The 14,851-nt window shown below is 30.6% G+C and overlaps 2 protein-coding genes across 6 annotated transcripts; both read right to left on the bottom strand.

Annotated features, from left to right (window-relative positions):
* Positions 1 to 831: 831 nt before the first annotated feature.
* On the bottom strand, positions 832 to 11,900 carry LOC141461650 (uncharacterized). Of its 4 annotated transcripts, none has more exons than XM_074142856.1 (17): positions 10,137 to 11,900; positions 9,896 to 10,054; positions 9,607 to 9,805; positions 7,651 to 7,753; positions 7,390 to 7,534; positions 7,130 to 7,275; positions 6,684 to 6,867; positions 5,096 to 5,275; positions 4,815 to 4,991; positions 4,470 to 4,736; positions 3,760 to 3,876; positions 3,459 to 3,683; positions 2,609 to 2,774; positions 2,421 to 2,536; positions 2,181 to 2,345; positions 1,375 to 1,580; positions 832 to 1,133 (listed from the first exon to the last, which is right to left on the bottom strand). In XM_074142856.1, exons 1-17 carry the CDS (start codon positions 10,179 to 10,181, stop codon positions 1,028 to 1,030), a joined length of 2,706 nt encoding a protein of 901 aa, XP_073998957.1. In that variant the 5' UTR covers positions 10,182 to 11,900; the 3' UTR covers positions 832 to 1,027. The 4 variants fall into 4 exon arrangements, with proteins under 4 accessions (XP_073998957.1, XP_073998967.1, XP_073998974.1 ...); XM_074142866.1 differs by having other exon boundaries at positions 1,397 to 1,580; XM_074142873.1 differs by lacking the exon at positions 1,375 to 1,580.
* Positions 11,901 to 12,040: 140 nt separating this feature from the next.
* Positions 12,041 to 13,783, bottom strand: LOC141461685 (protein KTI12 homolog). 2 transcript variants are annotated; one of them, XM_074142918.1, is made up of 5 exons: positions 13,504 to 13,783; positions 12,973 to 13,077; positions 12,611 to 12,906; positions 12,473 to 12,535; positions 12,041 to 12,332 (listed from the first exon to the last, which is right to left on the bottom strand). In XM_074142918.1, exons 1-5 carry the CDS (start codon positions 13,664 to 13,666, stop codon positions 12,093 to 12,095), a joined length of 867 nt encoding a protein of 288 aa, XP_073999019.1. In that variant the 5' UTR covers positions 13,667 to 13,783; the 3' UTR covers positions 12,041 to 12,092. The 2 variants fall into 2 exon arrangements, with proteins under 2 accessions (XP_073999019.1, XP_073999028.1); XM_074142927.1 differs by lacking the exon at positions 12,973 to 13,077.
* Between the last annotated feature and the right edge of the window lie 1,068 nt (positions 13,784 to 14,851).

The raw sequence follows: 14,851 nt of genomic DNA, 5'->3' as shown, positions 1-14,851 counted from the left end.
ACACAAAGACATCCAAACTTTATTTCACCATACGGCTAACTAATTGATTTTTTCGGCTTAAGCTTCTATTTATAGCAGAATACTTTTCTTTTTTTAATTTTACAAATAAATGATTACCTTACACTACAGTGAGTTTGAAATACATTGAAGTAAGGTTACACAAATCAAGCTGCTGCCAAGTGCAGTTAGTTTCATCTCATCTCTTTAACATATATCCATAGAAGTTAGTGAAGTGTTTTGGGAAAAGTACAGTGGAGAATTTGGTACGCTAAGTATTTTTAATACTGTATTAAATTTGAATAATGAAAAGTTGAAATGAAGTTTTGGAGTCTTCAAGGCTGAGAATTCTTAGTTTAATATTGCCACAAAGACAAGTGATTGTCGGCGCAGAAGCCTTCTTTCTGTTGGAATATAAAAGACTTCCTGCTAACCACTCGACTATTAATTAAACTCGTAGCCATCACTTTTATTAAAAACATTCCTAATGGAAAGTCTCTCAGAAAACTGCGTCATTATATTTCATGCTTCTCTGACGACAATCGCTTGCCTTTGTGACAACATTAGAATTAAGAATTTTCGGCCTTGAAAAAAAATTGGTAAGATGATTTGATCCTGGGAAATTTATTCTTAGTAATCATGACAGATTTTTTTTTTCTTTTACATGTAACACATAAGAGCAAATGATAAATAAAAATTAAAACGCAAAACAAAAAATATTTTGGAAAACTTTTTTATTACCGGCCTAATGCAAACTCATAAAAACTATTTTGCATGAATACTCAAGTCACAGGTTCACTACACAACCAACAAAAACAAAATTAGTAAATTTGGTTTTTTGAAGTAACCAAAACTTTATTAAAATAGTAACATGTGTGTATAAAATGAATGACACAGTACTTGACAAAATTAATACTTCTAAAACTAAAATTAAAATCTGTTTTTTTTCACCTCCCATTATTCATGATATGTCACTTTAATCCGATAATTGAATAATCCTGAGTCATGGGAGTAAATTCAACCAGTGCGATTACTTTGTGGACGATAGTTTGTTTAAGTGTTTTAAATAAGCTTGGATTTCTTCTAAATTCTTTGTTTTTGCTTCGCACGAATGATACTGTTGAAGATATATTGAGCTAAAAAAATAGAAAAAACTAAATAAAAATTATTGGAAGTGAGAAAATTATAGAATCCATGCACTTGATATTATGAATTCAAATTAGAAGATTTTATTAAAGTTTAATATGATTTAATTGCGTAAATAATATTATATGGTTAAAAATAAATGTACATTCATAAAATAATATGAAGTGGTATTAACAAACGTTAAATAAATGGTATAACGAAATACTGGGTTTCATAACAAGTGGAACTTACACAAAAGGTAAATCTTCTGTACCTAATAAATGTTTGAAGGCATATAATAATCGTAAAATTGAAGGGTGCCCTGAAGGACCAAGAGCACAATTAATGATATGGATGTGTAACTTTAAACACGCAGTGCGAACTACTGGTTTCTTGAACCTGTACTCACTAAGCATTTCTATCAGATTTTGTACTGGCGTCCAAAGAAGGGCATTTTCCTGTGTCAAAAAATAAAATAAAAAAATAATCGACACACACGAGGGAAGGGATTAACTGAATTGTTAGCGAATACTAGATTCCAACACGGAGATCACGTGTTCGAATCCAGCATCTGGCCTTTAGAATTTTCTCTTTCTAAGAGCTTCTTACAGCTCACTGTCCGATGATGGTCAGTGTTTTCGCTAACGAGAGAACACTGTCCGGAAGCCGGAAGTGCACTGAAAAAAGCTCCGGGCGCATATAACCTAAGGTATTAACGTACCTTTAATATTAAAAAAAATACACACTGATTTTATTATATCACCGAACCAATGTTTGTTAAAATAAATCCATTTTATAGCTAACATACACATTTCAAATCTAGTTAATTAAATCTTTTCAATAAGACAGTTGCACAAGATTTTTTTTTTTTTTTTAATATGTTAAAAAATAGAATTAATTATTAACAGGTAAATGCACATTTGCTTGATGACTTATACTAAAGTTATTGGGCAAGTCTTAATTGAAATTAATATATGACATTCCTCAAAATCTGTAGTATACTTCATCAGAATTGTTAATGATGCTCGATTGGCAAAGTAATTTGTAAATTTCCTTACATATTCCTCATTTGCACTATCAGGCGTTATGTATTTTATTAAAGTGTCATCAAGTAATGATATTAATGAATTGAAAATTGTTATTGAAACATTTTCCCATTTATGTGGAAATAAACATGAGTAGTCGTATAACGTTCTAATTATAATTTCATCATGTACGATATTCTAAAACAGAAATATTTATTATAGAGAAAAATTTAAGGTAAATCATTTTAGTTTATTGATTCAAACAAAGTTTACCTTTCCAATTAGTTTAATAAACGGAGACAGGCAATTTTGAATGTCAAGAAATCCTCTGGAAATCAAATTGCAAATCCGAGTTATAGCAAAACAGCAACATCTAATATTTGCATCGGCTGAAAAATAACGTTAAGTGACATTGTTTTCGTTTATATCGACAAATACTAGAAGTAACAATGATAACTTACAATGGAAGTGTTTATTACATTGGGTATACTCCATAAACTCAAGTGCATAAGAAAGCAGTGCTATAATTTCGTCGCTATCAAAAGATGTCAACTGTGATAAAAACTGATTGTGGTATTGAAAATTTGCTAGGCTGTATTCTAGAAGATCCAGTAATGTGTAAAAAATCTACAAAACAGATACATATATATATATATATATATATATATATATATATATATATATATATAACCAATATCTCAGAATAATACTGCGGCAATAACAATAGAACAAATTATTATAGCATAATAAACAAAGATATGCCTTTTACTTCTTCAGGCGAAACATTCAACTACCTTCGTTCAGTTACGTGAACGTACGTTGGAAGGTAGCAAACAATATTTATGAAAATATTGGGCTACACTTTCCATAAAACTAAATTTAATACTTTAAACTAATAAAATACTGAGTGAAATGATACATTTCATGAGGATCATTCTAAAATAAACTGCAGTTATTTGGGTTTTCGTAATTTTTTGCGTTGAACTTAGAAGATTCTCTCACAAAAGAGGCAAAGTACTAAGAGCGAATATTTAGTTCATCAGAGAATATTTTAATCATAAGTAATAATAATAATAATGTAGCAGTAAGAAAAAAATATTAAAATAATCATAAATAATCCAAAAAAACTTACAAAGGAACTTCAGTTAATTTATAACCACACTTTTTTTTATGAACCTCATTTCTTTATGAAACTCGCTCTAAACCTATTGTTGTTACTATTATTATTTTTATTAACAGTCTCTTTATTGCATTTTAAGTTATACATACCAAAACGTAAGATAAGAAAGTGTACAATCAAATGGAACTCACAGTGCTCCTGAGAGAAGAATTGTAACGTCTACTTAAAAAATGTCTTGCCTCTATCTTGTAGTGTAAAGCTCTTAAAACAAATTTATTTACGCAATTATTCATACTAATTCGCCAAATTTTCTTCAGGGCATCATTTGTATTCTGGGTAAATTCATTTTGTACCCCTAACAATTGATTTGCAGATTTCATTACCATTTGAAACAAAAGAGTTAAAAGTGTTTGTACCTTCAAATAATAATAAAAAAATTTAATCGTGAATACTTTAGTTATTACTTAGTGGTGATTGAAAAAAGTACTTTACCAAATTTTGTGTGAGTGGCAAAACATAAACAGAAATTAACTTTTCCATTGCAAAGTCCCACAGTTCAGTATCATCAAATGTCAACCACTGACATACTGACAGCATTTTTTTCATAATCTGCAATTATTATCAAATTAAAAAAATAATAACTTGTCTCTCTTAATTATCCCACTTCATATTATTCAAAATTCAATTAATTCTTTACTGAATTGTAGAGAAAAGTTTGCTCTATGTTTTGGAGGTTTTAAAATTCGTTCAATACTCAAACCTTTATATCTCTCTTCGTACTGTTGAGAATTCAATGAATTCGTTAAAGAATTTTAGAGAAAAGTAAGCTCTTTAATTGGTGTAAATTGCAATATTCTAATTATAATAGGTAATGAGATTTGGAAGATTAAATTTTGGAGGTTTGCAAACTCGTTTAGTCTGAGCCCTGCATTAGTTAGAAGCACAACTGGTTTACGGTTGATTCCTCATAATTCCCTTGTGTGGGACAATGAAACTTATTTGAGCGACTTTATTCAGCAGATGTATCAGTTTCAAATTTAGTAAATTTAGTTTGGTCAATTCGAATCGACTAAACTTCTAAATCATAAAAATGCTCCAGAAATTAACTTAAATATTGAAATATTTTAAACTTAAATAATTAAAAACTCCTATAAACTTAAAACATTATTTATAAAAATCAAATAGTTAAGTAAACAACTAACCAAAGTATTATGAGGTAAGGCCAACTCACTGTGTGACATAAATGCTGGATAAGTAGTCAGCATCATGATGAAATCTTGTTGAGATATTCTAGCCAAAGATTGCACTAATAATTTAACAGCATCATTGAACTCTTTATCCTCACAATTATTATTTTCCGACACCAGATTAAACAAATGTTCCAGAGATTTACAACATTCATCAGAAACAACAGACTCTGATGTACAACAATGAAGTCCACACAATATATACGCTATTTCTTTCATAATCTAAAAAATAAAATATCATTAATAAAAGAGATTAATTGAGAAACAAAGATATTTTTTTTTCTTTTTTCATAAACAAACCTTAGGCTCTATAGAACCATCGAAATATTGAACGAGCTTTGCCAATTTGTGTGGCGCAGAAATTCTAACTTTGTTGTGAGAAGCTATTTCTAACCAAGCTGCTGCAAATACTCGCGTGAATTCTCTACGTACGTCATAGATTTCATTTTTCTTGCCTAAAGCTTCGACAACTTTCTTCTAGTCAATTATAAATTATTTTATTACAACATTTGCCAATATTTATATTTACACTACAAGGAGATTAACTATAATCCTAACATTTTCATAAAGTAATGGCTTACCATTCTCATTTTTGGTGTATAGTTTGTTGTAGCTTTACGAACATAAGCGCACAATAGTGTTAAAACATTTTCAGCAGAGTCTCTAGGAGAATCTGATTCCACTTGTAGCCAATCAGCCCAATTCAAAAATTTGTAGATATGAATGTAAACTGAATCTACTAATAAATCTTCAGATCCAATCTGTAATGAATTATAAATTAGTTTAGTAGGTAAGGAGAAAAAAATCTACTTTAAGTGTCAGGACATTTTCTTTTTTTTCATTCCTCAAGTTCAAATTGACAAATTAAATTTAACTTGAAATTTGTACAATTCACAATATTTTTGGAATTATCTATTGACTCTATTCGTTTCCATGTTCAATAAAATTTTCCGTTCATTTCCGTGGCGTTACAAGGTATTGTTAAGAAGAGGCGTGACTAGTTTTTAGAGTTAGGTTTTTTATAAGGGCAGCCTGCTACCTAAGTTTGGGCCTATTTGGGGAGGCCTCTTAGACCTGCCAGCACTGAGCCCGATATTTGATCCTACCACAGTCCGAGAAGGTTTTGAGCTGAAAAGGAATATATGTTTAGATATACTCGTAGAATTAGATAGAGGTATACAGTCAGCTTGCTAGTCTACTTTTCTAGCCATGTTGGCCAACATAAATGGCACACCCTTCTCAAGCTACCACTGGTAACTGAACGCACGTCTTAACGTGGTCCAGGTATTAAGTGCCTGCGTCGTATCAGTCTGATCTGATTTTTGTAGGACACTATAAGTTCAGAAAACAACTCTACCAAGGGAGCCGAGCACCACAGTTTCCACTCCCTACCCAGACAATGAGCGGGGAAGGAAACGACCTTTATTTTCCTGGACCTCGCAAAAAGCGAAAGGTTTCTCAGACTCTTAATAGAGGCCGGCACTATACTGTTTGGGTGGGATGTTATGGAGACGGTACCAAATCTAGTTAAGGTCACTTCAACAAATTCACTTCTTAAAAAGAAACTACAATAATTTACATAGAAGTTTATCGGCCTATTTGATAAAATTTATCTTAAAATAAAAAATAAAACTGCGCGAACAAAGAGGTATGCGACACTTTAGAGCCATTTACCTTTTAGAATTGAGAAGAAAGATTTGGAAGAAGTTGTAGAGCTTTTTTATTCCAAGAGAAGTTTTTGGACCATTAAAAAGAATAAAATGGTTTTTTGTTAATCAAGTTTTTGGCAAAAGACAATTGTAAAGTCATTAGAAGCCAGTACCACTCAATCCATTATTTATACCAGCTTTCATTATAAAATGTTTAGTGCGAAAAAAACCTATCTGAAATTTAATTCTACTTAAATCACATATGATTTTATTATATTACAAAAACATTATTATTATATATCATTATCTTAAAACCAGATTTTCGAACTGCGGATATTTCCTGTGAACGGAGCGACATCGAAAAATTGACTCTACCAGTAAGTAGTAGGCGAAAGTGAGGAAAAAAAAAATCAATCTCGCTAATTAATTTCATCCTTTAATTTTATTATACCTTAACGGGTAGTTACAAATTGGAAACCTTTTCGTAAAAATAAATACTTTACTGTACATTGAGACCTACATAAGATTCTGCATTTATTTCTAGAAGCCTCACAATATGCCCAGGGGCGTCATCAGCGAAAGACACAATATTTGATGTGCTGAACAATTTTCCAGCTAACAATGCAATGCTAGTATCCACCGGTTCATATAGCTGTGCAATCATACATTCTATCTCAGCTTGATTCATTTCTATGTCCATATACCTAAAAATGAAAATAAAAGTAAAAGTGTTGTCTATAACAAGAGAACACTGTCCGGAGGCTGGCGGTGCATCGAAAAAAGTTCCGGGCGCCAATAACCTCAGATGTTGACGCGCCTTAAATCATAATAAAGAAGTGAACTTAGTTTTAAAACAATCTCAGCGTTACAATGGTTAAATACTAATTCTATCCCTGTAGATACATCATAATCTTCCACACTAAAATAAGATTTCTAAATAATAAAAATTAAAATAAATTATTTCACCTTACGGCGACCAACAAGGTCCTTAAGCTGATTTCAGCCATATTGGATTTTACAGACAACGAGTACATAAAGTCTGGCTTGATATACTTCATTAGCTTTTTTTGTTTTAACAAATCAATTTTCTTTCTAAATAAATGAAAAACAGCCTGAAAACCGAAAAAAAAGCCATATTATTCCCAGTGGTTGACCTAATCACGAATGAAACAACCAATGTTTTTACTAGCAACCACAATTAGCAAAAAACAAGAGAGGTACTTTACCATATGAGCAACAGCTTTTTTTTCTACGTTTTTCTCTCTCAACCAGCAGAGAATCGTGTGGTGCCAGATATCATCAAGAAGCATAACTGGTGAAGCAATTGACCATGACAAAAAATCATAACAAGGTTTAAGCTCGTCCCTGCTCCTTAAATAAGAGAAGTGTTTTTAATAAAATAGACATTTTTTTTTTAAATCTCACGTAAAATGAGTAAATACAAAATTAAATTTCGTAATTACAACTATTTTGAAAGTAATACTCACAAAAAAGGTGCGCTGTGTTCCTTAAGGAGAAGCTGCCAATGTTGTGAAGGAATGTATTTCCGTTGAATGAATTCTTTCTCTAAACAATTCCATAATTGCTTCCCTATAAATCAAATTTTAAGAAAATATAGCATCAACAACAAAAAAAGTAAAATAATGAATTTTTAGAGAAAATGAAAATTATTGCAATGAACCATTTTTCCTTTATTATTCAGTAACTAAATAATTATTCCACCAATTTAATGATGATGCCTGGAACGTCCGATTGAAATAAATATTTGCGAAGCTACTATTCTACTACTAGTGGCAAAATAGGCACCTCAACCTTAAATTGTTTTTAGAAAGTAAACTTCGTGAGATAGAAGAACTCATTTGGAAGTTTCAAACTTTGCTAAAATTTTCAAAGAATTTCAACACTCTTCTTCATTGAGGCTCGTTCAAATAAAAACTATTTAAATAAAATAAAATGTTTTTGTAAAATAGCAAAAAGTACATAATGCATAGATATTATTTTTTTTTTTTAATAAAGTGGGTCAATATCTGAGGTTATTGCCCACAGAGCTTTTTCCAGCACATTGCTGGCATCCGGACAGTGTTCTTTCGTTAAGCCCGGATAGTGAGCTGTAAGAAGCTCTTAGGAAAAGAAAATATATGAGCCAGCAGCTGGAATTATTCACTGTTAAAAGTATTTTATATTGGTGGTAATACAGATAATTTATGTTCTCTGGCTGTATTGGCTATGTTCTATGACTTTAAATATAAAAGATTTTACTTTGTAAAGGGTTTTCTGAAGGCTAGATGCAGTTACTAAGATCCAGTGAAATTTTTTGATCAAATAGGAATATGGTTACAGCTCGGTATACGTATGTACAATAACAAGTGAGAATTTGGGAAACTCACTCAAATAATACTTAGAGAACTATAAGCCTGTTTATCACAAAAACTATCACAATTCGAATCCGACAATAACAAGTTCTGATGTTTATGTAAACGTTATTTTAGCTTTTCTGATTTTCTCGAGGAAAATCTTGGATTTCCTTTATTTTGTACGCATTAACTTTGTTTTAACCCATTAACATTTTGTAAGAAGTAAAATTGAAAAATATTATTTTGGAATGTATTACAAAAGAAATATTGCAAAATTATTGAAGCAAATTAATCCAATGGAATTAATAAACTCAAGGAAAAATCATGTAATTGTGTGTTTTATGTTTGAGCTCAATTCGATTTTTCTTAGAATTAGATGCTACTCTTTAAAAACCTAATAATCTAATTGGGTATAAGTCACGCCGCAACCAATGAATAATTCGATAAACCAAAAACGAAAGTGTTGTCTGTAACGAGAGAACACTGTCCGGAGGCCGGCAGCGCACTGAAATCTCAAGGCGCCAATAACCTGATACGTTGATGTGCCTTAAAAATCATTTTAAAAAAAGAAGAAATTAAGCACCAAAAAAGAAAAATTTAATTTGAAAAGTTTTACAGATAAATGAATTTCTGTAGACTTTTTAATTTTATTTCTCTAAGGAACATTTAATTTTAATTTATTTCTCTAAGGAATCTGGATCTAGACTTTCTAGATGCATTTAAAGTATAAATCAAAAAATTAGCGGAATGATATTTTTAAGACACTTCTTTTCGAATGTTTTATGACAAATACATAAAATGTAGTGGCACAGTTCAACAGAATGCTCTTTTATACACATGAATTTCAAACTTGTTTTTTTCTTCTTATAGCATTAATTACCTATTACATTCAATGAGGACCCTGAATAAAAAGTGAACAATACTTGGTGTAGAATATAAAATCAAATTATATATCATTTTAAAAACCATAGTTTTGTTTCTTATAATTATTTATAAAATTTGGTATAAAGTTTAAAAAGGAATTCAAATAAATAAGAAAAATATGATTAATTATATATCTATAAAAAAGGAAGGTTTACAAAAACGTACCGGTAATGAATGCTACTAATCTGAATGCATCCCATTTACCGCAAGACATAACTTCAAACATTGTGCCAACGTGAGCAAAGAATTGTTGATCGTATAAAATTCTGCATCTATCACATTCCGCAATTGAGGCGACGAATTGTCTGTATACAATCTGAAAATCTTCGTTATCCATAATCAGAGGATGTAGACTTACAGGTCCCTACAATGTATTATTCCCTTTACTCTTAAAACTTGAATAAAAACTGAATGTTTATTCTTCTTTATAAGTTAAACTACAAATCAAACTTACATATTCTTTTAAATCTTTAAATTTTTCTGCAGACGGAAACCCATACATTCTATATTTATAATCAACCCACCCTCCAGCTTGGAACATTAATTCAGTTAAAAGTATAAACGCATCTTCCGCATTAACACGGTATACTGTCCACCAGGAGTTAGCAATTAACTTAATAAACAAGGATAAAACAAAAATTAGTTCACATGATGGTAATAATTAACTTTCTGCAATTCAGAGCTAACAAGATTACCTCAGCAGATGCACCCTGCTCAGTCAACAGATTTGTTAAATCCATAAATCTTTTATTTCTAACGCTTAAGAACAACTGAACTTCAATATATTAATGTGGTGCGTTGTAAAAGTTGAATCAAATTAGCAGTGAGTGATTAGCCAGCTGATGTTTGTTATAAATTATATAATTAAAACACATTTTTCTAACTCAAGAGGATTTAAAAATAATAATAATTTAAGACGCGTTAACAAATGAGGTCGCGAAATATGCTTCTTTTTGCTTGGTATGATGACTGCCAGTTCTTACTTTAGATTAATTTGATCGTAATCCTAGGGCAAATTTAACATTTTTTTTTGCTAAGAATTTTTTTTTTTTACTTTTTCCAAGAGAAAAGTAATTTTGGATTTTTATTTTAGTACTTGATTTGTTTGTTACAGTTCTCATTTTATTCTTCATTTAAAAATATAAAATCGTACTACATCTAAAAATTTCTGTTCATCTAAGATATTATATTCCTTTGCTCAGTCTTGATTCCTTTTGGTGCAGTAGTCCAAGCACGCAAATCATCAGTTTTTATTGCGAACGCAGTAGAGATTCTCTAAGTTACACATTCTTAACTTATAGTAATAATTTTTGTTACTCTTTAGACTCGACACGATTCTAACCAGGACTCTACACTTTTCAACTGAATTTAGGACAAACTCTTTGGCTACTCTTTCTACAAATTAACCACTGGAACCTCATTGTTCTAGTCTCTTGTTTAATTCTAAGCTCAAACCGTAAATGTTTTACGCTTGTACCTCATGCATGGACGCTTGTAAGACTGCAATGAATACGCTGCCAATTTTTGAAAACAAAATGCTCAATACGTTTTCGAAGCACTGTAGTTCATATAGAATAAACAAATCCAGAAGGGGCTGGAAGTACCCGCAATAAATGACTTAATTTAAAAGAAAACACACACTTCTAGAGATCCTACATCTTTCTACAGAGGCTGACACCACCAACTTGGAGAGGAAACTGTTCGACGATGAATACAATTTAAATTACCACATACCGTACTTCCATAACCTAAAAAAAGATAATTTTAAGGTGTACGTATTGTGTTTGCGAAATACTATAATGCAAAAATTTACATATTTTGTGAGGCAGAAATACTACATGAAAAATTGGGTATTTTTCTTCTTTTACAAAAATCATTTTTTAATATGCTACATTAAAAAGTTGATGAAATTTATCTCTAGCCAAATTTTGTTTAAACAATCTTTATTTTTAGTTGTTTCCAAAAAAAATTGGAATATCTTAGTTTGCAGCGCAAGTATGCTTAAGAAAGTATGTTGTACATACAACTATTAAAAAGACAGAATCTAAGGGTAGCGTACCTGGATTGCAACCTGAGACGTTCGGCTTATTTTTTTTTAATGATTTAAGGTGCGTCAACATCTAAGGTTATTGGCGCCCGGAGCTTTTTTCAGTGCACTGCCGGCCTCCGGACAGTGTTCTCTCGTTACAGACAACACTGTCCATCACCGGACAGTGAGCTGTAAGAAGCTCCTAGGAAGAGAAAAACTAAGGGTCAGCAGCTGGATTCAGCATATTAGTCACACAAATTAGATTTTGCAGTAATTAATTTACTGATTTTTTAAAGAATTAGATAAATTAGAAGTGAAAATTAAGAAAATTGTTTTATCAGAAGTCCATTAGTCGATAAGGAATGTTTTAGCATCTTCCTCACTTAGCATAAAACACACTTCGAACTTAGTGAATCCGAAACATACTATTTTTATTTACTTGCTTTACTAAATTCTACATTTACAAGAATTCTGTAATACCAAGAACATTGAAAAGTAAAAAAAGAAGGGTAGGAATTCCGAAAGCCTTGCAAGAAAATGAATTCTTTTGGAAAAATTAAAAAAAAAAAGTTGTAAAAAGTATTTTATACATTTAAGATAGTAGAACAATCACTTTTATATGTCATGTAGAAGCACTTAACGAACTGTTTAAAAACTGTACAAAAAGTTGCGCCAACTTATTGGCTGATTCAGTTTGGCTGGCTGGAGGATGAAGTTTACTATAGTTAAGAAACTGTCTCCTATATCTGGCCAGTTGAGCAGCAGTCAGAGTGGACGGTAATCTTTCAAGACTGCAAGTTTCATATCCTGGTATTTTTACATTGGGGCCTTCTAATCCTAGTTTCTTCGCGGTTAAAATTGCCTGAAAAACATTTTGAAAAATTATAGCTCTTACTTTATTGTTAAAGAGAAAATTTATTGCCTAATGAAAGTGATTGTACTTAATGTCTAAAAATGAGTCATATCATATTGATATATGAACATATCATTAACTCTACTCACCGATACTACGTCCTGTGTAATTTTATCTAATTCGTATAAAAAATTTGCAGAAGAGAGTGGGGCCTGGAAAAAAATCCGTTTGAATAATTGTATTGATAATAAAGCGTCTCAAATAAACTAATGCATAAACAAACTTACAGTTTGTGTTGACTGGTTCGGTGGAGGTGGTTTCCTGTGGAAAAGTGTATCAGTTATGGCTTTACCATCAATACTATCTTTTTCTTGGAGAAATAGTAAAGGAGAATCCCAACGATTCCTACTATCTGGTGGTTCATATCTCAAATATAATGCTTCAAATATTTCTCTAGAATATTTTTCTGAAGGAGTTCTTTGTTCATTCCACATCCATGTTTCTTCTTTAGAAACAACACATTCCACTGTTAACTGCGTGGTTTTTGAATTCTTGGAGGCACAGTAAAGTTCATATCGAAACCCTAAAAAAATAAACTGAACAGTAAAATAAAGTTATAAAAAACATATAAATAAAGATAAAAAAATACCTTTTATATAATTTCCACTGTCCAATATAACTACATTGTCAGGATTCAATAATCTTAAAGTCTCTGATTTTAAAATCCCTCTTAATTCTTTTTCTTTCTGAGAATCTAACACATAAAATTAGCACTAATAATTACCTCAACATCAATGTTTCTCTTTTAACAATTGTGTTCTCAAGTGTAAAATAAGGATCATAATTTACTTTTCAATTGTTTGTTGTCAAAGATTCTTTGAAGATTTAACGTATAATAAGTAACGTAATTTAATGAAGAATACAATTTTCCTAAAACCGTACTTTGGAAAAATCATTAATTTATATTTAATACAGAAATAATATTGATTTGCGAGTCTTATTTTGAAAGGTCATACAAGCTTTTCTTCAGTAGTCAAGGTTTTTGAATTTTTAAAATGTTCTACTTTGTATTCAGATAAATATTTGGTTATAGTTAAGGTTCTAATAACCTTAGATGTTGAAAAATCTAACATCAAATGACAATAAATAATAATAACAATAATAAAACATTAAACCTTACCGCTGTAAACTATATTTTTGTCTAGGTTTTTACTACGTATAACATCGTTTTCAGAAACGACATGTACGTTTCGGTTAAAGTTTTCAACTAAAAATGTCTGTATTTGCTTAGCTCTTGTTGTTTTTCCAGTACACGGAAGTCCCACAATTAAAATTAAAGGCATGTTCACATGAAATGAAATAATTTAATCACATTAAATCAATAATTTCAAGAAATTTTTTCACTTAATATTTGTTGGACAACCTTACTGTTACCTTCCCATTGGGACTTGTCTAGTCCAGTTGCAGGTAAAGTATTAGCAAGTTACCGATATCGATGAATGTATCGATACAGTTTTAGTAAGAAAAAAGTAAGACAATTATTCAGGCAATCACTATTTTTTACATAAGTAGAATTTTATTCTTTTTCATCTTCACGAACATTGGAGAGGTATTATTATGTGATGACTCCTCTCACGAATAATCTTATCAAAATATTTATTTGACTAAGGAAAAATTATTTTTAGTCGTAAATTTAAAAAAATCGCTTTATTCATTAAAATAAAGAGCCTATGTGCAGTCAAAAGCTGTAATTAAACAATAGACTTTCTATTCATTTTTTGTCGCACACCATTTGAATCGTATCATACTAAATTGAGAAGTACCGAACGAAGCTTTTTCTGTAGGGGTAATAACATTTTATTATATTTTCGGTTATCCTTATGGGTTTTGATGCACAAATATTTCCAAAATTAGAAATTCAATACTTGATATTTCCAAGACTTTTAACTTTATTAAACAGTTCTTTGAAAACCTAAAACGTTGTTTGTACAATAAAAATAATTGTATGCTGCTACAGATTTCCTGTCGGTTGCATATTTAATACATCCGTTACATTAAGCTGAAACTTTAGAGGAAAGCCTATTCCTAGCCCAAAAGTGCCCTTAATCGAATTCTCCCGGAAAATTGTTTCAAATAAAAGTAGTTAAAATAATTTTGAGCAGTAAGTGTAGATAGTGTAAACAAATTTCAAGAAACTGAAAATTCGATTTGGTAAAGTGCCATTTCCAGTGACTTTTCTACAGGCGTTTTATCGTGTCCGATGACCGCAACTGAACCATAAATATAAATTTTAAGTTAAAAAATAATGTAGTTTCTGCGATTTTTCGTTTTTCAGTTATGCTGACCACACCCTCAACTGACGCACAAACATATACGCACAAAATTTACATTCGGATTCAGATCTCAAAAAAAAATATTCGTAGTGAAAACTCACAATAAAAGAATAATCTGCGCTAGTGAAGAGTAAGGGAAATCAAAATAAGAGATATAATTTTTATTTTAACTTTTTAATAATTATGGTTACATGT

The sequence above is a fragment of the Rhodnius prolixus genome, unplaced genomic scaffold (genome assembly GCF_049639745.1).
Source record: "Rhodnius prolixus isolate KJV_2025 unplaced genomic scaffold, Rpr scaffold_1, whole genome shotgun sequence".
NCBI classification, from domain to species: domain Eukaryota; kingdom Metazoa; phylum Arthropoda; class Insecta; order Hemiptera; family Reduviidae; genus Rhodnius; species Rhodnius prolixus.
This window is presented reverse-complemented; position numbering and strand designations above follow the sequence as displayed.

What these genes read in the sequence shown, in the direction of transcription:
- LOC141461650 (XM_074142856.1), bottom strand. Translation starts at nt 10,181, where the DNA reads ATGGATTTAACAAATCTGTTGACTGAGCAGGGTGCATCTGCTGAG. An exon ending in AGCAGGGTGCATCTGCTGAG is followed by an intron (nt 10,055 to 10,136) that starts GTAATCTTGTTA and finishes TTGTTTATTAAG; the next exon opens with TTAATTGCTAACTCCTGGTG. An exon ending in TTAAAGATTTAAAAGAATAT is followed by an intron (nt 9,806 to 9,895) that starts GTAAGTTTGATT and finishes AATACATTGTAG; the next exon opens with GGACCTGTAAGTCTACATCC.
- LOC141461685 (XM_074142918.1), bottom strand. Translation starts at nt 13,666, where the DNA reads ATGCCTTTAATTTTAATTGTGGGACTTCCGTGTACTGGAAAAACAACA. An exon ending in CAAAAATATAGTTTACAGCG is followed by an intron (nt 13,078 to 13,503) that starts GTAAGGTTTAAT and finishes TTTATGTGTTAG; the next exon opens with ATTCTCAGAAAGAAAAAGAA. An exon ending in TTACACAGGACGTAGTATCG is followed by an intron (nt 12,333 to 12,472) that starts GTGAGTAGAGTT and finishes AATGTTTTTCAG; the next exon opens with GCAATTTTAACCGCGAAGAA.